The sequence below is a fragment of the Lonchura striata genome, chromosome 1 (assembly GCF_050655825.1).
Source record: "Lonchura striata isolate lonStrDom1 chromosome 1, ASM5065582v1, whole genome shotgun sequence".
Taxonomy (NCBI): domain Eukaryota; kingdom Metazoa; phylum Chordata; class Aves; order Passeriformes; family Estrildidae; genus Lonchura; species Lonchura striata.
The window spans coordinates 100,410,217-100,433,492 of NC_140703.1; the positions used below are offsets into that span (position 1 = coordinate 100,410,217).

General features: G+C 37.9%; 1 protein-coding gene across 2 annotated transcripts; it reads left to right on the forward strand.

Moving 5' to 3' along the window:
* Window positions 1-434: 434 nt before the first annotated feature.
* On the forward strand, window positions 435-23,230 carry PRPS2 (phosphoribosyl pyrophosphate synthetase 2). Of its 2 annotated transcripts, XM_021535546.4 has the most exons (8): window positions 435-782; window positions 9,818-10,001; window positions 12,594-12,614; window positions 15,245-15,343; window positions 16,397-16,521; window positions 19,032-19,205; window positions 21,957-22,116; window positions 22,967-23,230. In XM_021535546.4, exons 1-8 carry the CDS (start codon window positions 661-663, stop codon window positions 23,057-23,059), a joined length of 978 nt encoding a protein of 325 aa, XP_021391221.1. In that variant the 5' UTR covers window positions 435-660; the 3' UTR covers window positions 23,060-23,230. The 2 variants fall into 2 exon arrangements, with proteins under 2 accessions (XP_021391221.1, XP_021391222.1); XM_021535547.4 differs by lacking the exon at window positions 12,594-12,614 and having other exon boundaries at window positions 589-782.
* Window positions 23,231-23,276: the final 46 nt, after the last annotated feature.

Genomic DNA, 23,276 nt, shown 5'->3' on the forward strand with positions numbered 1-23,276 from the left:
TTATTTGCATACATACAAGTTAAAACAGCTCTACCTGAAAGCAAAGACCTTTATTGTCTTAGTCAATTTGCAGATAGCACTTTGCATATAAGCCTATTTCTAAGCAACAATCGACAAAACCAAGCTAATGGAAAACGCGTAGCGTTTACACAGAATCTGTCACGGGTTATTTAAGGACAGCTCTGCTATAAGTAAAATTAGTAAGACACCTATCTAACCCCACAACAACCAAGCTATAGCTGTATTCGGCTTTTTTCAGGTGCCGGCGTCACCTGAAGTACACATCCCCCAGGCAGCCGAGCGCCCGTGAGGATCTTCCTTTGGTGCCTCTCTCCGGGTGCGGAGGAGGCGCGGGCAGAGCCCGCCCGAGGAGCGGCCGGGCCGAGCGCTGCTCCAGAGGCGCCCGGGGGCACGGACCGCACCGGGCTCGGCACGGGGCGGCGGAGAAAGCGGCGGCAGCCATCCCCCCGGCCGCCGCCCCGAGGCCGCGAAGGGCCGCACCTGAGCCCCGCGGCGCCCCGGCTCGCCCCGCCCCGGCCCCTCCCGCTCCTGCCGGCGGGGCGGGCCCGCTCCGCCGCTATTTGACCCCGCACCGCGCTCCCCGCGCTCCCCCGCCGCGCTCGCCGCAGCCCCGACCTCGCCCGCCGCGCTCGCCCCGCCATGCCGAACATCGTGCTCTTCAGCGGCAGCTCCCACCACGACCTGTCCCAGCGGGTGGCGGACCGGCTCGGGCTGGAGCTGGGCAAGGTGGTCACCAAGAAGTTCAGCAACCAGGAGACCAGGTGCGTGCGTCTGCCCCGCTCGCCGCGCGTCCCGTCCCCGCGCCCCGCCCGTCTCGGGTCCCGCTCGGGGGGCAGCGCGGGTCCTGCCGGGGCGGCTCAGCCGCTGGCGACCCGCGTACGGACGGCTCGGTGTGGCGCGGTGTGTCCTGCCCGGCGCTCGTTCCTGGTCGTGCCCGCTCCCTTCCCCCGCCTACGGAGCGTGTGTCCCTGCCGGCTTGTGCTGGCCCAGCTCGGCAGCTCCTTGGCCGGAGGAGGGCTGGCACGGCTCTGGCGGGTGTAGAGCATCCTCCCTCCGGTGCGCTGGGAATGGTGTTTGCACAGGCAGCCCGTCTGCGACGGCAGGTGCATCCCGCCGCTCGCAGATAATTAACTGCGCGGTTAATCACCTTTGGCTACCTAAGGGTAAAAAAAATAGTCTTACAAACTACAGTATGCCATGCGGTTTTGTAAGTAGGTCTGCATACAGGCAGATATAAGAACAGGATCAGATTTTAAAAAGGGTCTAAGTCAAACTGCACTTGCGGAATTTGTTGCAACTGGTCTTTATTTTGCATTAGCAGCCAGGTGTGTGTGTGGTGGATCCATTACAGCTCATGTAGGGCTCCTCTCCCTAGTCCAAGACTGACGGCCATGCATGAGAGTGATACAAGTTGTTGTGATGGCCTTGGCTTACTCCTGATAGTGCAGTCACACCAGTTTCCTAGCCAAACGCAGGAAGTAACTGGTAACGGTGCAAAAAATCCTGTGTGAAATCATGAGGACAGCTTGCTCACCTGGAGTCTGGGAATGTGCTTGCCAATGCTTTTTCTATCAATATTACCGCTCTTTACTAGTGTGTCATCTTAGCTTTATGACCCACCTATTTAATTTTCCCAGTTTTAATGAAGAATTTTAAAATGAGGTGACAGTGGTATGTTCATTCCATGAGCTGGTAAGACTGCATCTGCTTCTCTGTATAGGTATGTGAGTCTAGGCTGCCAGCTGATTCTGAAACACAAGTTCCTGCTGTAAATAGCTGGCTAGTCTCTGAGATTCTTGTGTGTTTGTTTTTATCTGCTCTTGTTCTGAATCTCCTGAAAAAGCATGTTTTGATATCTTCCTTTGAAAGATTAATGTGATGTGTTCTAAAATTGCTCTCACAAAGCTTGTCCTTTTCTGTCTACATTTTTGCATTCTCAGTGCAGTTGCTCTTGTTCTAGTTATGCTCACTGGCATTACTATAAACCCTCTTCCATTGGTGTTTATGCAATCTAATGTTTGCACACTCTAACTCTTCTATTCATTCCTGATTAAATGAAAGCTTAAATCTTCTTTCAATTCTTTCCAGCCCCATACTCACTTTATTGCTCTTTGATCTCCTTTCTGCATGATAAAACTTAACTTGTGTATTTGGTTGCATGACTTCCTCACTAACTTGTCTAATTTTTTTTTTTTATGTTTCTTCTCCAGAGACACTTATCTTAATGTGTGCTTGAAACATAGCAAACAGCAGAACTAAATTGATTTAGACTTCATCCAAGGTAGAAATTGATGTCCAAGATTTGCATATTTATTTTATAAGATAGTTAATTAAATTCTGGGCTTCAGGATACACCTATTTTTCCAGGCATGGAATATTCTATTTTTTCAGGTATGGAATCTTCTCTCTACCATTATAAAGAAGGTAGTTGGGACTGCTGTGTGTCCGTGGTTTGGCTAATCTAGTAGTGCCAGTTTATTATTTTAGGCAAGTAGCGATGTACACATATGCAGAATGTATTTTTTAGAATTATTATTTCTGATTGCTTCTGTTGCAAGGCTGACATTATCTTTTTTTATTTATTTTATTCCCTAAACTAAAATGGTGTAATATTTTAAACCTTTAATTGTTTGGATTTTATCTGTTTTACAACTTCCTTCTTTTGAGAGTCTAATCTGAATTTCTTGTTTCCCCTTCAGCAAGTACAGTTGTATCCACTATATAGCATTTCAAGTAATTTTTTCAATATTCTTAGCAACTTACTTCAGGATTTTGACTTTCTAGTCTTGTAGACTAATGTTCTTCATAAAAAATCTCCAGCAATAATAGCAAGAGAATTCCTCAACAATGTATTTGAAATTAAACTACAGGTAAAGTTGATACTTATGCAGAGGGGTTCTTTCCTGAGGCCTCTGGATTTTCAGTCTTTCTATACTGTTAAATTGTGTGTGTATGCAAGCAAAAAATGACTTCTTCCTATATACAGTGACTCCAGCACAGTACGTTTAAAAAAAAAAAATTCTTCCAATTTTAAATTTATAAACAAGTGTATTGGCATTATGAAATACACTTGCAGTATTGCAGAATACTAAAACCTGATAGTTAAAAAGCTCAAAGAACCTTAAACCTTCCAGCAGCAAAATCCCCCATGCAAACAGATAAGCCTGGGCCCTGAGGGTCAGACTCTTGTTTTGTCAGAACTCTTAAGTTAGCAAGCTGCAGAGATTTACCTTTTGTTCAAAACTCTGTTTTGCTATTTGCTGCATTATCTTAAATATAAATTATGTGTAAATTGACAACTGTGTGCAGCCCCAGGCTTAAATCCTTGCACAAGGTCCTAGCTGGAAGCCTTTCACTTGAGAGTTGTAATTAGTCTGGCTTGCAGAATAGAGTGAAGGGAAGAGTTATTAAATAGTTTGCATTATATTTCAAGTAAAACAGGCTTTAGGTTTAAGTCCCAGTTCTCAGCAGCTGCAAGTGGGTTTGAGAAACTGATGCTGAGGTTAGCCAGGATTAGGCCCACCACTGACAAGCACTGTGGTTGAATAGCCAGTGCCTGTATGTTTACAGCTCCAGAACATTTAAAATGGGAAAGGCTTCTCTTTTTTTATCTGTACAGAGACTGGTGTACCTAGTAATAGTATCACGGTCCTCTTCTGAGTTAGGTAATCAATATTGTTTCTGGTTCTGTAGCTGGTAAATGTAATGTCTGTGCTGAGAAAGTGGGAGAAATTGCTGGCAGACTCAATTACCGCCCATTTTTTTCCTCCTTCCCTTTGAACTGTATGGAAATGTTTTTCTTTAGCTGGCTACTGAAGTCAGGCAACCCTGCCAAATGCAGCACCAGAGCTCCTCAATAAACTGTGGTTGTGGACAATAACTCTGTTAGTCTGCATAGCTTGTGTGTCAGTTAAGTGCTAGCCACAGTGTCATGGTAGGAACTTGGGTGGCACCACCTTATTTATCTGGCAAAATGATAAGGACTGCAGTGGGGGCTTAGTCAGTTTATCTTCTTCAAACCCCACAAGCCAACTATCATCAGCAGTTTTGAGGCTGGAGGAAGAAGAAAGGAATGGGAGTCCTTAAACAGGGATGGCTGTTGTAGCCTCAGCATCATGAAACTTTTAGACTGACATGTAACAGATGCATACAGATATTAAACACTCTGAAGCTTTTTGCAAAATTGTCTTCCAATACACTGAGGTGGCATATAATTAGAGTTGCTGTACAATTAAACCCCAGTGCAGACATTTTTGGGGAGTCAGTTGAAAAAATATTATTAAATTTATTACTTTGTAAATAGTTTTATTTTCTTACAAGGTATTCTTCCTTCTCTGAAGATCATTTATTTTAACTCTACCCTTGATTACTTATTATTCTCAAAATGGAGAAACTACTCACAGATGGCATTCTTTTGCACACATTTTTCCTGGTGAGAGATGTTAGTGCTATTAGTCACCCATTCCTGTGAGGTTCTTGGCTTCTTGCTGTCAGATTCACTGGCTGAAATGATCCAAGAGGAAGGGAATTGAAGTCCTGTCTGGCACATACGAATTTGAAGTCTTCCTAACCTCAGCCTTATTCAGCTACTGAAGCTGGACTGTTTCAGAAACATCAAATTAAAGTGAATGTCATTTAGCTTTTATAGGAGGAAATATGGAAAGACTACAAAGGGACATTGTCTGTGGTATGGGAAAAGCTGTGCTGTTGATACAAGAGCCATTTTTTGTGAATAAATTAAACTGGATGTCGTGGGCTGATATTTGATCTTGGAAATTAGGAAAAAGTAGCTGATGTTTCCCTGGAGAAACCAGGATGGGTTTGAGTCTATATTTTACACGAAGTGGCAAAATGAAATCACTTTGTTTCATGAAGAAAGTAACTGAAAGAAATAAAGAGCAAACCTGGAAACTTACATCCTAGGGACTTAGAATTTGTCACTTGGCTTTAAGACTTCCTTCTTATCTCCCCATCAGCATCCTTGTACTGCAGTTGTGTCAGATGGGACATGACCTTACTGCATTTCATGTAACCTGGTTCCTTTGGGTTCAGCTGGTGTGGATCCATGAGCTGTATCACCCTCACTGAGTAGATGGTTTGGTGTTTGCAGATCCCTAACCATGGAATGAGCAAGCTGAGATCACAAACTGGTGTTAGAATGGCCAAAAACAGTGGGGATTAGGGACACACGGGGATGTGAAATGTTTCTTCATAGTGCCCAGCTGGGCTGGTTGTGGTCTGCCTCTCTCAGTGAGGGCAGCTGTTTCCTTCTATCCCAGCTTGCTTACATTGTCATGAGCAAGAGGAGGCTGGAGAAATAGATTTTACCAGCTTGGTTAAAGAAGGTAAAAATTGTTTCTGGACTGTGCACTGTAGGTGTTAAAGCCTACACATCAGTGGGTTTTTTTGTATAGGGAATTGAAGACACAGCAAATATGGCCATTTATTGCACTGTTCATTTCTCTGAATTGGAAAAGGACCTAAATCCTTTAGAGATTTTGGTTTGAGAATTCTACTTATTTGACCTTGCCAAATATAGTACACTTTTAACTTTGTGTGGATGCTAAATATTTGAAATTAAAAAAACATCCCCCTCCAAAAAAAACTCAAAAAACAACAACAACAAAAAAACCCACACCACCTTCCCCACCCGCCCCCCCCCCCCCCAAGAAAAATAAAGGCAAGCCAAATAAAAACCCTCGATATGTGCAGATAGTAGATGACAGTCCAGGTGTCCTAAAGTGCAGAGTTTGGTACTGAGACTTTGAAGAGTTTTTGCACATGTTCAGGCTTGTTAGATGTTTGTTTCCAATTTTTTGAGGGTAGTTTTTTGGACTGCATGTTGTTAAACCCAGAACTTGCTCAAGAAAAAGGGTTTTCCTCTTGTGGTGGCAGGCTGTGTGCCAGAGAGGAGGGTAACAAGATAATTCCTATCTTCTGGTGTTTACCATACCAGTGCTCTGCATTAGAACTGGGCAGTTGTTAATGGAGATATAGCAGGGGAACTGTTAGTCAAAGTGGAAAAGCCTAGAGTTGAGGGGACACCGTGAGTGCCAGGAGATATGGGATCCCTATAGCCTTAAAACCAGCTCTGGCATTTTTATTATTTCTTTGTTGTTTTGGGTTTTGCTGGTACCCACTTTGCTGTGTGACATTACACCAGATGAAATATTTGCCCAGTAAGTTAAAACTCTTGGGTTGAAAGACTTTACTCTGGGAAATGTGTTCCCAAAGGTAAGAGGTCAAACACACCCTGTGCTCAGTGCTTGCCATTGGCTGGGTTTCAATGAGTTGCAAACTCAGCATGTGGATTTGTTTCATCACTTTTGAGATATCGATCCATTTGCATGCCATATGAGGACTCTAGACCTTCATTTTTGGCCTCTTCCCTGGGTGTTGGAAGGGCCTGAAGTACACATCTAGTTTATTAGCATCTAATTTGCTTGAGAAATCTTACTTTTTATAAGCATGGCTAGAAACTTAATTATTAAAAAAAACCAGAGCCCTTGCAAGTGTATGATTTGAACATCCTTGTTATGTATTTACATGATTTACCTTTGCAGTCTGGCTCTAAATATCTAATCCCCAGTTTCCCCACAAGTGCTTGGTTTTTAGTTAGGACATGCAAATTTATAGTTCCCATCATTAAGTTCAGTTGAGACTGCAATATAAATCTAGCTCAAAAGGATCTCAGTCTGCAATTACTCCTGATTCTGATTTTTGCTTAATGGATGCTTCAGCCACTGAAATAAGTTTGTAACCTAACTGGGTTTTATGCTGTATCCTTAATTCATGGTTATTAGTCTGTTCAAGTTTCTACTTATTAAATTGAATTCGCAAATCAGGCTTTGCAAGTTGAAGGCAGATACCAACACTTAAACTGGGTATTCATCATGTCCTGTCATATGTGTATCTTTCCCAGCTAGAGCCTTGTGCTTCTGGATGCCAAGCAACTGGCTCAGAGTTAATTACTTTTGTGGCCTATTGATTTTTGTAAATTTCCTTTTTAAACACAATTGTGTGGTGTCAGGGCTTTTAATGTACAGGTTCTGTTGACTCTTCTTGAAGAGAAATTTATTTAAACTGTTACCAAATAGCTGAATTTGATTAAATTGCATAAAACAAACAGAGCTTGTAATCTTGAGGCAAGAGCTTGTTTTTGTGTCCTTCCTCTGTGTCCTATGTGAAATTGTTTAAATAACCTCATAACAGTTAATAAGGTCATGATATAGATGGGGGAATTTAGTAGTATGTTAATAAGATAACTGTCACAGAGTTTGACTGCAGTTAGCTTAGTATTGTCTAATAGATATTTGAAATACCTGATTCAAACACCAGATTCTATAGTTTTATAGTCTTTTATTGGTTGACTGAATATGAAAAAAAAAGAGATGGGGCAAAAAAACACAAACCAAAACAAGCCCTAACTACCAATTCTCAAAACACTACCCAAACCCCCACCAGCATGGTTAGTACAGGCTGTATCTGATGGAACACTTGCAACACAATAACTGGTTATCTTTTACTCTCTGGCTTGGGGAAGGTGAAATAGGCAGCTCTGTGTGTATCTCTTGGTTGAGTCCACACAATACCTCTTAACACCAATCTTTGAGATGGTAGATAATAACAGATATTGATCTATTGCACAGCTGTCTTGTTGGCTGGGAAATGTGACTACTCACATTTCTATGTGACAAGTAAGTATGTCATTCTAGCCTTAAAAACATAGCTACACGTCTTTTTCAAATGCACTAAGAGAGAAAGAAGTAGCATGTTTGTTTTCTAAGTTATTTACAAGTTGATGTTTATTGGTAGCCCAAGATCATAAGAAAAAAATACAATTAATGATAATGGAAAAATCATCACTTCAGGTACACTGTATTAACCAGACCTGTATTTATCTGAAAGTATATTCCTTGACTTTCTGAAAACTGTTATTTTTTTAATGATGTGCACAGAAGTGACAGTTTTTAGAAAGAGTGAAACAACTCCAAGTGTTCTTTCAGTATATAGTGAACATCAGGATCATGTACTTCTGTCACTCAGCCAATTTTTTTCCTAGTAATGTTAGACTTTTAAATTAGTTGTGGTTTTTTTTTTTCCCTAAGTGATAAAATAATTTTTCTTTGGGCATATTCCAAAGGTGTGGTGTGAGATAATGCTTATTATAAAGCAGGTCTGTGTAACTGCTGAGTCAGGGTGCAATTAGAATTTTTTTAAAGCCCTAACAATAACCACAAAGCCATAATAATGATTGTAGCCACATCTGTAAGCTTGTGAGTAGATTTTTCACATGGAGCTGGGTTCGTGTTCAGGAAGGCTCCTACTTAAGCCTGGCTATTTTTTTCCAATCATGTATCGCGCTTAGTATCTTGCTGAAAAAATGTTATGTTGGCCAAAACTTGTCCAGCTTCAAAAAGGGAAACAAGAAAATATTTCAATCAAAACAGTATTTCTTGAATGGCCTCATTCAATTAATCAAAGACTTAGAGAGGGAAGTAACAATTTCGTGACTAAAAAATTGTGTCTTTGTGGAATGATGAAAGCCTCTGAAAGGTTTCCTGACATACATGCAGATGATGCTGTCCCTGACCACCTCTGTCCTTCCAGAGACCTGATGTTTGATGATTTGCTTTCTTTTGACCTTAAAAAAATCCTGCTAGTAGCATTCTTAGGCAAAAAAAATTTATTCAGTTAAGGAGAAAAATTAATATAGGATCTTTCTATAGATGGTTTGGGGCTGCGGAGAACTCAAATAGGAGAGCTGAGAGCATGTACTCACCTATCTTGATAGTGAAAAGTCAAATGTATACTAATCATTAAGATGTTTAAAAGCAGTAAATTCCTTTCTGCTGAAAGCTCAGGAGTCTTATATAGCACTCTGAGAGCTGATAAACAAAACTTGTTAGGACTGTGTTTGACTTGAGCAAGCCTCAGCACTGAAGAACCCATTCTACCCACATCTGGGCCATTTGCATGATTTCCAGTCAGAAACTTCTGCTTATTTGTGTCTTGGGTAAAGATAGAACCTTTTAAATAAGGGCTCAATATATTCTACCATTTAATAACTGAGACTAACATAGTAGAGCATGGATTTGCAAGGTCTGATCACTTAATCATTTAGGAAGTCTGTATGTTTTGTATACATTGTACATGGATTTAGGAAAAAACTAAGGTTTTTCTGTTATATTTATATGTAAGTTTTGGAGTAACATGTGAAAAGTTAGTGTGATTCAGCAGTAGATGTTTTTTGTTGGATCTAGAATTGAGAAGGAATTATGCATTCAACTGTTTTATTTTTCCTATTTGTTTTTAAGTTCAATTTAGTTTTTGAATTCTGTGGTGTGAGCAGTGATTGATCCCAGCATTTGTCTTGAAATCTGTAGAACAAAAAAACTTAGATACTCACATACAGAACCAAAGCATGTAAGCACAGTCAGAGCAAAGAGAACGACTGACATAACATGAGACTTGAAGCATGATAAGCTGTAGATTAGCAGCCTTCTTAGCTTTTCTGAAAGATTTTTGTATTTTAAAAATGCTTTACTTGAACATCATGGTGTAGATTTTACAGCTGTTGATTGCTGCTGACCTGATCAACACCATACTGGCTTATATTGAAATTGTCAAGGAGGCTTTTAGGGAAATCACTGCAAAAATAATCCTCCTCTAAATGGGAAGTTTACAGAAAACCTATGGTAGTTTGTTAAAACATAACTGGATTTTTTAATTATTATTTTTAGTAATGCTTTTCCAATCATTTAAGTGTTGAAATTATCATCTCCTGCTCTTTCAGTGTAGAGATTGGTGAAAGTGTGAGAGGGGAAGATGTGTATATTATCCAGAGTGGCTGTGGAGAAATAAATGACAACTTAATGGAACTACTCATCATGATCAATGCTTGCAAGATTGCATCGTCCTCCAGAGTGACTGCTGTAATTCCATGTTTTCCCTATGCCAGGCAAGATAAGAAAGACAAGGTAGGTAAGAATTGTGTCATTTTGGAAGGCTTCTGTTCAGTTTGCTCACTTGAAACTTTCGGAGATTAACAATTTTCATATACATTTAAGTGATTTGAAAGATTACCCCCTCTGTCATCCTTTTCTCTTGATAAAATACTCTATTTTATCCACAAGGAATGAAATGAGAATTTTTTTTTCTTGTGTTTTGATAATTGACATGCCTTCAGTTTGCAAAAGTAGGTATATTCTGTGTATGTGGTCTATTGCAGAGTACTTTGCTAGAAAACTGCATTTTATTGGATTGTTGATCCTGCTTTTTCAAATTTTTTGGGTTTTTTTAATCCCTATTAATGTGGAGAGAACACCTTGTAAAGCATTTTAATTGCATGGAATTAAATACTAAATTCAAAATGCTGTAACAATTATGTAGGTAGGTTTTATCTTAGATGGTTAAACAGAGCAAAATGGAATGAACTGATAAAATACACAATACAGAACAGAAATTAACAAAAACATTATTTTATGCTGCCAGACAGATTAAAAAAAAAATCTTTCTGTAATAATTGTTTTGATTTATGAAGACAAAAAATTGTATGGAAGCCCCATAAATGCTCTATTGATTTTATTGCCCTTTTCCAGAATTTGATCTGTCATAACTGATGAATATATCAGTTCAGCCAAGTTGGTAACACAGTAACTAACCCTCTGTGGGAAGTGAGACTAATTTAAAAAAAAATAAAACTAGACTTTGTCTCTACTATATATACAAAAATCTCCTTTGATAGATTATATGCATGGTACACTTAAAGTAAGCTCACTTGAACAGAACTAATAAGAAATGTGAATTTAGCTTTAAAGGTTGGATTGCAATGGTTGTATTTTTCGGAGATTGACTCTCTCCTTTACTTCCTGTAAATGGACTGCCCCCTCTTTTTCACTTTGGGCATCAAGCAAACCATTCTGCAAGCCTTCTGTTGACCTTTTTATTCTTTTAGATTAAAAACCTAACAGGAATGAAGTAATGGAGAAGCTAAAAATAATAGCAATTATTACAAAATATGTAATAGCCTGTGATATATAAGAACAAAACTAAAAAAACCCTTATTTTCTGGTATATTAATTATTTAAGTGCAGGCTCTGTAATACCATACTACTACAGTGAAGGTCTACTTGTCATACTTCCAAAAATGGAATTCAGTAATTAAAAAGTAAGGCTCTATTCTTTGCCTAATTCTCTTGGTACTTCATATTTGCTGTGTTTTGTAGTGGATGATGCTTTCCCTTGATCACAAGGGCTGAAATACTTTATATGAAAAGACCTTGAAAGGATAACAGTAAGCCTTTTGTTGAAAAGAAGGGAGAGCATCTCACTATGTTTTGATTTCCCATTTCATGTTTGGGAAGTTCTGCTGTACCATCCTCTTAAGTTCGCAGTGTGGGAGAAGGATGAGTATATTCCAAAATTTCCAAGCATTTCCATGCATGTTGTGTCAAGGGTATCCAAACTTCACGTGGCAGACTTCCAGAGACATTTTAACCCACCACCCCAGTGTGATGGCACAGAACATGACATCCAGGAGTATTTCAGAAATGCCATCTGAAAATGAATAGGCTAGAAAAGTGATTTTGATTAATAGAGATTGAGATTTTTTTTTTCCAGAGTGTTCTTGTGTTTCACTGAGTTCCACAATTGTAGGCATATATTTTTTTTGTTGTTGTTGATTGTGAGGGCTTCTTCCCCTCTCTGTTTTGCAATTGAGAAAATGTTTGCCATCTTTGGAAATTAACCTTGGTAGTTGACCTGCGTGTTGCAAAATAAGTTATAATACAGCTGTCAACATTGGGCAGCTTATTGACAGGGACATCTTCCCTCCTGCTTGCATCAGATCACTTGGTCTTTGACCCATCATGAGTGCACAAGCTTTGTGCTGAAGTGTCAGTAAAGTGCCAGCCATTTTCTTCCTGTGATCACACACAGAATTTCTGTGGTGGAAGACGTTGCTGTAGTTTGCTTGACTATGAACTGAAGCAGTGTCATCTTCAGTAGATGGATGTTGTTTTCTAGTTTGAATTTAAGTTAGTGACTTTAAGTCATTGTGAACTAAATAGACTGAATCCCTGCTGCCTAAAATAACCATGTATTTGTCATACCTCTGGTGCAGTTATGATTTCTGAGAACAGTGGAAGTGCTCTTCATTTATTCATGTAAGGAAAGGGCCTTGTAGTAAAAATCTTAGTCTGAACAATCTTGTCTACTCTGAAAATTTTAGCACTAAACCTATCTTTAAATGAGGAACAGATTAAAAGAAAACAAAGGCTTACTGGGAATGATAAAAAAGTCAGTAAATTAATTTATATTCAGTCAAGTGCTGTCCTAAACTAGAATATTTCTGATACACAAGCTAGCTAAACTTAAAAATAGCTCAGATGTTTCTGTGCTTTGACTATAACTGCACTTATACAGCCTCTAATTATGCCTACCTTCCAAGCTGTGGGCAGGAAATATTTATGTAGGATGCTGCAGAGATGCCTTTGAGATAAGTTAGAAGTACAGTGACAGATGGGTTTGGTGTTCTACAGCTCATGTAACTTTGTTTTTTTGATTTGTAGAAGGGGTCCGTGGAGCGTTGGGTAGGTATCTTTTTTTTTTTTTTTAATCTAACACTATGCATTTCCATTAATATGGCCTTAAAGGGTGAAACTTACTGGGTTACATTACATATAACTAGGAACATTTTCAGTTTCACTTCTTGATTTCAGTTGTGTTTCACCTGGGCCATGACAGTAATCCTGTGGAATATCTGCTACAAGAAAACTCCTAGATTCTAGTTTAAAAATTATTTGGATATTCAAGATAATGGCTGTCAATTTCTGAGGCTTCAAAGCAAATCTCATTTTTGAAATTATAAATTTGTGTAATGCATTAGTGAACATTCAATATCCATACATTTCACAACTGGCTTTCTTGGAAGTGAAAGTTCCAGTTATAAATCTTTGGGCTTTCTTTGATTTCCTTCTCTTTTTTTTTTTTTTTTTTTTGTTTTTTTTTTTTTTGTTTTTGTTTTTGTTCAGTATGCATGTGATGAATATTGAACAAGACAATGTACTAAGATGCTTAAAAGCAACAGAGCTTTGATCTTAATGGACAACTTTTACTCAGCTATGTGTCCTTTGCACAGTTACTCTTGTGATGATGTGTATATTAGTTTTGTGGATTTACCCTGCCACTGGTAATTCAAGTGATTTTTTTAACAATTTAGTTTCTGTGCATAATCTAATACTGCATTCCATACTAATAATTCTGAAAATCATCTAAAGTTACATCAACAAATTGAACAATGAATACTGTGAATCTGTGTTCTTACCTCTCTCATCAGAAGCGAACCTTACAAACTTTTATAAGGAAAATCATGAGTTCCATGAAACTTTGTCATCCAAGTCTCTGAATAATGAGGTCAGGTTATCTGAGGTTCCCATGAAGGGAAGTGTCTAGCCTGGAAAGATAGGATAGTACAAGCAGAACAGCAAACCTATCATTTCAGATTTGCCTGTTGGTCCAGCTTAGTGGAGGCATTAAACTAGAGCTTTGCAAAGAGCTGGTAAGAGAACACTGCAACAGAATGAAAAGAGTAGATACTAAATATTTTTTTTTTGTTAGATGTTGACCGAGATTTGAGAGTATTTTTAAGTTCAGCATTAAAATGTCAGGTGCTAAAATGAGCTGAAGTGATCAGGAATTCAAATGGCATGAACAAAAAATTGCTACTAATTATAGAAATATCCAGAAAGCTCTGGATAACTTACAGAACTGAGCTTTAATGAAGAGCAGTATTCTCAACTGTGCTGAGCAGTAATGATCATGAATTCTTCTGGAGCGACATGCATCTGAATTGCCAAGATCCAGGGAATTGCTGGCTGTTGCATCTGCTTTCTGTGTGTTTTACACAGACAAACTGGGGGTGATGTTCTGTGAAACACAACACCCAAAAGGGATGGATTCCAAAATGAGGAATTTCAGTAATAATGGTGATAAACTTGATCTGGCCATAAAATAAGACTGTGGTATCTCAGTTTCTATTCTGGAAGTGTGCTGTCAATCTGCAGGTTAAAACAGAGAAATGCCCAGTGTCCACCCAGACTAGAAACAGTTTTGATGGAAATATTGGCTTCTTGATAGGACACAGATAGAAAAGTATCCAGGCTACATTGTCAGTGATTCAGCTTATTGCCACTTATGCCCTTGAGCATCAATGGAATGAAAGCAGAGGTGCTCTGTAATTGTGTTTATGGTCTGGAAGGAGAGGAAGTTCCTGGGAGGAGAAATGAGGCTGTTTGACAGGGAGATGTTGCAGGAGAGAATACTGTGCCAGCAGAAAGCAGTTTGATATTGAGATGGAAAATCTGACTTGCGGTTCTGCCTTCATGCTAATGTTATTGCCAGCTATTAGTCTTATTTAAAGATTAGCAAAAGAAAGCAGGAGGTTTTCTTTAGTGTAGAGAAAACTGTCTAGGGAAACTCAGGTTTTTACAAAGGTTAAAAAAATGAAAAAACTTTGGAGTACCTAAAAAAAAAAATGTTGTATCCTCCAGTCATAGTTTCCTTTTTTTGTTTGTTCTGCCTCCTTGATGCTTTTAAAAACCTCTTGACATGGGCATTAACTTTGCTAATAAGATTTTTATTCTTCTTTAATTCTTTCTACTTAGGATTTCTTCATCCTCCCTTGAGCCTTTTGGGAGTTCTAGACTCCTAATTGCATCCAGGAATTAAACATAAATTAAAAAAAAAAAAGTCAGGGTAAAATACTCCTGCCAACAAGGATCTGCTACAAGATTTACCATGTTATGAAGAAATGCTTGATACTAACTTTGTTTTAAAGCTGGGTTCATTTTGCCTTCAATCTTCGGGTTTTGCAATGTTTCTTAGAACAAGATAGAATTGATGTTTCTGTGGGGTAGAGAAGTGAAGTTAGCTGAAATTTTAAGTAGAAGAATTGAAAAACTATATCCCAAATTTTCTCTTTAATACGAAGCATTATTAGTCAGACTGTGCAAAGTGATTTAGATCTTCCTAAATGCTTTACTGAGTTTCAAAACCCTAGTAACAATATTGAGAGGCTGGTTTGACTAAAATTCTGAAGCTTTTCGTATCTAGATTTGAAATATTGTAAAGGAAAAAAGCAAGAAAAATAGCTAATCTTCTTATTGATTGTATCTAGTAGAAATATTTTTTTAAATGTAAATGTTTGTGCTTTATTTCTCAGAGCCGTGCCCCAATCTCTGCAAAACTTGTTGCCAACATGCTGTCAGTTGCAGGGGCTGACCACATCATCACCATGGACTTGCATGCTTCTCAGATCCAGGTAACTGTTGGTTCTTACCTCTTGTCCTAGAAGCTCTACTGAATTAATGTGACAAGCTGACAGCAATTCTCTGTGGCTTTGGTCATTATTTTGAAAGGCTATGTACAGAACTGTGAGGGTTCAGAGAAAGCCTTGCTACCTGTGTCGAATGAAGCTCCATTTTAGAAAGAGATCAGTTTTGATTTTATGGGGTGATTTTGCAGTTACTTCAAATATTTGTGCATTGGAGTTTTGGTAGAATTTGCCAAGTCTAATATAAGAGCTTCCAGAATATAAAATATACTGGCTTGGGGAAAATTCTCTTAATCTTAGCCTTGTCAGAGATTATAATGTTGCCCTAGGTAGAGTTTTGTTGTTACAGCCAAGGGTGTAATATTTTCTTAAAAGAAATGGAGATGGAGCCTGGCAACCCTTATCTGGCTTACTGCTGAATCCAACAAATCACAAAACCTTTGCCTCAGACACAGAGCAGACATAATTCATCATTCTCATATGTACCTTGTTTTAAGAGAACTTATTTTTTATAGAAAACACCATATCTTTCAGTTCTGGCGCTCCATTTAATCAGAATTTCTTATGCTAGATGGCTGTCACATAAATAAAAAGGTCTAATCCAGATTTCTTGTTTTTACAACTTGTACAAAGATTCCATTTTAGTTTGAGTCCCCCCCATGTTGAAATACTGCTGTTAATGTTAAGCAGTTGAAATTTATGGAAGTTGAGTATTATTCACTGGATGTTTTGACAACTTTTTGCTAGCATGAGTTTACTTGAGTGCCTGAAGGTGATCATCTTTTCTGATTCTTATATCAATTGAGAATACCTGTTTCCTTTTTCACTATTCTTGGTTGATTTTTTTTTTTTTTTGAGATCTTAATATTTATTTGACTTCAGCAGAATTGGATAGTAGTAGCAAAACCAGAATTAGACCAGTGTAAAATACTAATGAAGTTCTGCCATTCATGAAAGGCAAGGGCTTGATTCTTTCCCTTTGTCTTCATTCCAGGTAAGATACAAACATCTACTCATGAAACTCTTTCTCTTTTGGACTAGGGTTTCTTTGACATTCCAGTAGATAACCTGTATGCAGAACCTGCAGTCCTGCAGTGGATTAAAGAGAACATTCCCGAGTGGAGAAACTGTATCATAGTCTCACCTGATGCAGGTGGTGCAAAAAGGTACTATGCAAGTCTAAAACAATTAGATTTACATATAGTTAGTGGTTAATGATCTAGTTTATCTAGTCTTCTATATTCCTCTGTGAATTGTGCAAGATATAGGGTACATCACTGATTAATTCAACTGCGTTGTAAAAACAGAACAGCTAGTTCTTCCAATGCTGTTCATGCTTGAAAACATTCAGGAGCTTTCTATACTCTAAAGAAGGTATTTTTCTCTCTCCCTGGATATGGCCTCATTAGCTGAATCCCTCCACCAGAGGGAAGAGATTTTTCCTGCTGCTTGCTTCTTTAGTCAAGTTGCTGCACCTCTTCCTGCTTCGCTCTGGAACTGCCTAAGCTTCCCTTCTCTGTCAAAGCACATGGCCTATTCCCACTGTACCTGCTGGCATTTAGGTAAGAGCTTGCTTGACTCATGTTTCTTTTTTTCTTTCCATTATTGAGTTCCAGATGTAAACCTGCTGACCTCAAGTATTGCATTATAAATACTAGAAAAAGGGAATGCAAGTTTGAGTGGCGAAGGGTAACTTAGTTAATTTGAGGCTTTCTTCATTCACAGCATGTTACTCATTTAGCATACTGTTTAATTTGGTATTGATTGAGCATAAACCAATGCCAAAGCTCAGAAGCAGACTGGCTGGTGAGGTCATAAAGCATGCCATTGAGGCAAAATGCTTATTCTCAGGTTTTATTGCTCATGCTGCTGCTGCAGAGGGAACAAAGATAAATGAAGTAAGACTCCTGTAAGCCAATAGCAATTTAAATGTCTGAAATGTAGTATGGGGAAAAGTGTGAAAAACTGTCATCATTGGATTTAAATTGAAGTCCTTGAGTCTGTTGTGAACATTCATGTTGTAATGATTTTTAGGGAAATAAGACTGAGTGGAACTCCTAGTTTTTTGGGGGTTTTTTTTTAGATTAATCAAGAATGTGAAGAATATAGAAAGTATTCTAAAATATTAAAAGATCACTTAGTTAAATTTATTTGTTTGTTCCTACCAGGATACTGTTATTTTTGCATTTGATTTTTATGTTGATTTTGTTTTTAACACAAAATGCAATCTTTGCTTAGTATTCAAGTCAGAAGACAGCATTTTTAACCCTAACAAATATTTTTGCATTATCAAATTAATAAGTTTTATTTCTTCAAAGATCACTCTCACTGTATTTCATATAGATAGTGCAGTCTATTTTAGTGTCTTTCTGTTGTAATACAATAAACCAGTTTCTAGTGAAGAAGGGGTAGATGTTGTTTTCAATAAATTCATGGGTTCTCCTTAACCTCCAGTAATAATATGTAAAGAAAATTGTTTGGCCTTTCCATTTAAAATATGTAGAACTTCAAAATAAAACCTAATAAATTAATAGAATGTAAAAATTGAACATCAATTTAAAATCTAAAATAAAAATCTGTACAATCTTAAAAATTAAGATTTGTAAGTATTAACTTAAAATCCATTTTCTTGCACTCATTTAAAATGCTTGAATTGTCTTTTGTTTCTTACCACTTGTTTGGTTTTTCCCCAGCTTATTAGATGTTGCAACTGAAATAAGGCATGGAAATTCTATTGATATCTTAATGCCTCTGAGGTATTGAGACTTGCTATGAAATTACACTATCCAGAAAAAATTGCCAAAATTTTGGGGGTTTTGATTCCTATCCATTTGTTGAAATAAAGTAACTAAAACTTCCATATTTAGGTGGTAAAGAAACAAAACTCTATTCTTTATTAACCATGCATGTTAGTAACCTTGTAAACAACATTCTAGGCATAGTCTAAAAAGGCAGGCTAAAAGGTTGCATCAGCATTTAGGAAAAAACATGGAATTGTTTATTCCTGTCTCTTTATACCTAAGAGCTCTATTATTTTAAACAAACTGGAAAAAAAGCAATCAGAAGTCTGTAACAAGTGAAGCTTATTATTAGAAGTTTGTTTGGCCACCAGAGGTCACCCTGAAGAGTTTTAAAAGGTCTTTGTCAAGCAGATGTATGCTAAGGGAATTATTAATGAAGTAAGCTACTTGATTACTAGTCAAGTACTGTGAAAATAATTATTAATCACTATTAACTTGTTTGCTTTTTTCTCCCTTTGGCTTGGTTTCAAACTCTGCAATGCTATTTTTCAGTTAGAGTGTTAAAGTGCACATTCCCGTAGGCTTAGAATTGACTTCCCCCTACTTTAAATTACCTAGTGTGACTGGTATTGCAGCAGCTTAATAAAACCTTGTGAATAGCTGAAATGTTTTCAAAGCCAGGCACTTAATGACAGAAAACCAAAGTCAACTCAATTTAAAAAAAATATTTTTTGAGTATAACTTAAGACACTCTGGTTCATAATTAGCAGTGAATTAAGATTGCTTCTCCCTGTCTCATTCCTTGCAAAAGTTTTTGCTGTGGTAGTTTGAAAGCCAGGAGACAAAAACTCTGTTTTGTGACAAATACATATGTATGACTGTTTTTTCTTTTAAAGTGGTTCTCTAAACATGGTGCATTTCTTCCTGTAACTTAGGGTTACTTCAATTGCTGACAGACTGAATGTGGAATTTGCTCTCATTCATAAGGAAAGAAAGAAGGCAAATGAAGTGGACAGAATGGTCTTGGTTGGTGATGTGAAAGACAGAGTAGCAATTCTTGTTGATGATATGGCTGACACATGTGGCACAATATGTCATGCAGCAGACAAGTAAGTGTTACTATGATCTGTCTCACTATAGTGTTCTCACCACTCACAGCTGATGACTGCAATTGTTCTCAAAGCCTATAACCCAACCTGATCTCCGTAGTATGAAGTCATTCTGACCCTTGAGTTGATAGGTCACAGTTCTGTGATTCAGCTGTGTCCTTATTTAGAATATGAAATTGAGAAAATATTTACAGAAATAAATGATCTGTACCTAGTAAGAGCACAGAATAAATAAAATGTCATAACTTGGAAAGGACTTGGGCCATCTCGTGCACTATACAGTTCCAAGGCAGAAACAAGAGGTCAAAAATAATTTCCTCCTTGAACTTCATCACAGAGCCTTTCCACTCTCCTTAGGCAGTCTTTAACAGAGCTTTACTGGATTTAACACTGTAAAGTATTTTCACCATAGTGTCCAATGCAAATGTAATTTTAGTTTTCACTGTACACCTTAAGCATAAAACTACTTGTCCTTTTTATCTGGGGAGGTGAGCATAAGTTTTCCTGTCTTCTGTCTGAAAGTTGGTTGAAGAGTTCTCATTTCCCTCTTGACTTGAGTAATAAGTTTGTTCAGTCTTTCCACAAGGGTTCTAGACTTCTGTTCAATTGTGATACCTTCTGAATTCCTTCTAGCTGTTCTACTTCTTGAAGAGGAACTTGTGAATTTAGAACCACTAGCCTAACTAAAGCTCTAGCAGTGCTAAGTAGGTTTTCCAGGTGTCTTTATGCTGAATCTTTTCAGTTAATAGTAGGGCTGGCTCATGTTCATCTGGTTCTCAGCACCCCCAGGTCCTTTTCTACCAGGCAGCTTTTCAGCCTCTCTTCCCTGAGCCTGTAGCACTTCATGGGTTGTTGTGACCAAAGTGCAGGACCTGGGACTTGGTCATATTGAACCTCAAATGACCTCAGCCCATTGATCCAGCCTGTCCAGATCCCTCTGCAGAGCCTTCCTGCCCTCAGGCAGATCAACACTCCCACTCAGCTTGGTGTTACCTGCAAAGCTAACTGAGGGTGTCCCCACTCTGCTCGTCCAGATCCCTGATAAAGGTGTCAAATGTGTTTGGCCCTAGGGTAACCCCCCACTAGCCACTGGCTGCCAGCTGGATATAACTCCATTCACTACCACTTTCTAGTCCCAGCCATCCAACCAGTTTTTTACCCAGTGAAACATGTACCTGTCCAAGCTACAAGATGCAAATTTTCACAGGGAAATGCTGTGGGCAATGGTATGAAAGCAACAAATGAGTTAGACATTGTCCTTGGTGGTTTGAAGTAAAGTTAATCTCATGAGTTTATAGTTTTTAGTTGCAGACTTGCTGTTTGCACCTATATAGAGGATGTAAAAAACTCACATATAGTCTTGTGTTTCTTACAATTTTCATGGAAATTTGATGAAATTTTGCAGAGATGTTGTGTAGTTGTTTGCTATCTGCATATCATACCTCAAAATATTCCTTTAGGCCATGCCCTTGAAGATCAAAATCACAAATTGCTTAGCCAACATATTTTTAATACTCTTGTGCATAGAGGAAATTAATTATTGTAGAAAACCTTTATTTCTTTCCTGTTTTGAAAGATGTACTCTTTATTTACCTCCAGTACATTTCTAGAGACCATATTATAAAACTGTCATTCATCTGCAATGTTCACTAAGAAGGATGCTTTTGCTTCAGTGATGCTGCCTTGTGTCATGTTCTTGGCATGAACTAGTGCTTCTCATTAGTCAAACCTAGGTGGGATGTACTTTGTATAATAAGACTCCTGCACCAAAATACGCCTTAGAACTCTTTATGTCTCAGCAACCCAGATGCATATCAAGCAGATGAACTAAGAAATATCTTTTCAGATACATCAAATCATCTTGATTAAGTGAAAACCGAAGTACACACACTTGGTACATACTCACTCTGTTGTAATGGATACAGCTTGTAGGCTGCAAGTACTAAATGTAGTGCTGAAAAAGAACTGGAAAACTTAAGTTCTGTTAAATCATTCAAAATGAGATTATATTTCTGTGGTTTTGTGTTTTTTTCTCTCTTATGCTTCCTCCTGTGCCTTTGTGATGATCTGATTGCTAAAAGGCAATTCCTCACGGCCTCTGTTACTAAAGCTAGAGAAGCAGGTAGGACATAGCTGAGCATCTGGAGGCATTGAGGCTATTAGAAACTAAATTAGGATATTTTTGACTCATTCACAAGATGTTCTAGCTTTTTGAGTTATACTTTTTTTCCTCCTCATGCATCACTTCACTGTGTGCTTGGATCAGCAGCATGTCTTCCCATAACCTTGCAGTAAGCTAGGCTTTTAATCATTAACATTTCTTCTTTCTCAGAAACTCCTTCCAAGCAGAACTGTTTGAATTGCAAATAAAAATAAAGTGGAAAATAATGGAGGCACAATGGAGTTGTGAATACTGCCATCCAACCTACTTAATTATTTGCCTGGTTAAGATAGAAGGCTTGTATTGGAGTTCATTTTATGTTGTGCTGGTATGGTCAAAAGTGCAGCACTGTATATTAGTATCACTGCTGCAAATATGAACTTTTTAATTTAATTACAATTTTTGTTGGGGATTTGTCTGAGACAATTCAAACTTTTTGAGGTTATACAAATGTCTGAATTATTTTGTAGATATTTTGTATGTAGGACTTTGTAAGTAAAATCTATTCTGGAGATTTGTATCCAGCTTTATCTATAGCCATGTTGTATGTAAACATGCATCACAGCATGCTATTTTTGTGTGTTTTACAGGTTAATGTCTGCTGGAGCTACTAAAGTTTATGCCATTCTGACTCATGGCATCTTTTCTGGTCCTGCACTCTCTCGGATTAATAATGCATCGTTTGAGGCTGTTGTTGTAACCAACACGATCCCCCAGGAAGAGAAAATGAAACATTGCCCAAAAATACAGGTACAGTGATGTTTTTATGTAATTTCTTTAGACTAGGTATTTGCATTTTACTGCTCACTGGTGCTAGAATCTGTGCCTTGAGACAAAATTAATATACTTAAATCCATTTTTTGCAAAACATTTTGCTAAAACATGTTAAAGAACTGTTTTTAGGGGATTCAGGTAATACAACAGGGCACTTCAAAATATTTGGTATTTGCCACACCTTAAGTATGCTTGATTGTGAAAGAGTGACAAATGTAAAATTGACTGGATTTTTCTTTTTTTTTTTTTAATCAATATTATTTGTACAATATTTCCTGTAGGGCCTTAGTTATTCTGTTGAGGTGGCCACAGAAATCTTAGGTGACATTATTTTTTCTTGAAAAACACAAATGGAATTGTTCTGAAAAGTCATGTTTCCCTTTTGGAGGTTTTCCTTAATATACAGTGGAGAAAAGCATAAGAGATTGAGGCTTTAAATGCTTTACTGGATTTTTTAAAAGCTTAACATTTGGTATTTATTGAAACAGGGCAAGCACTTCAAAAGGTGTGCTTCCTTTAAACTGCATTTATGTGAAGCAGACACTGCCATCTGATGGCAAGAATAGTGGGGCTTTTTGACAACATGCCCTTTGTCAGAAGTACTCAACAATATGATGTTCAGTGATCCTAGTCAGTGCTTTCTTACTCAATTTGAGTTCTTACTTGGTTCTTATGTATATATCCAATGCCTAGGCTTTAATGTTTTATTACTTTCTAGAAATAAAAGCTACAAAGGTAGATGGAATGTTTGTTTATATGGTTCTAAACTGAGTAGTTTATTGCTCTTGGCATGCCATCAAATTTTTCTTCTCAATTTTTCTTTCAGTTTATTGACATTTCCATGATCCTGGCAGAGGCAATTCGAAGAACACACAATGGTGAATCAGTGTCTTACCTGTTCAGTCACGTCCCCTTGTAACTGCAGGGGATTACACTGCATTTTTGCAAAGGTCTCTTAAGCTAGCACTGTTTTCAACCAGGAGAAATTATCTTTGTACAATTTGAGAGCTTGTATGTTTAATTGTCATATTTGTCTTGTAATTAACATTTGTTCTTTGTAAATGGGAAATAAATCTCCATCTTGCAGAAACCTTATGAATTCTCTTGAGAGTCTGGAAGTCTTATGTGTTGTGCAA

Bases quoted from the DNA above. Each gene is read 5' to 3' on its own strand.
- PRPS2 (XM_021535546.4), top strand. From the start codon at position 661: ATGCCGAACATCGTGCTCTTCAGCGGCAGCTCCCACCACGACCTGTCC. The intron at 783-9,817 runs GTGCGTGCGTCT...CTGCTCTTTCAG, and splicing joins TTCAGCAACCAGGAGACCAG to TGTAGAGATTGGTGAAAGTG. The intron at 19,206-21,956 runs GTAAGTGTTACT...TGTGTTTTACAG, and splicing joins ATATGTCATGCAGCAGACAA to GTTAATGTCTGCTGGAGCTA.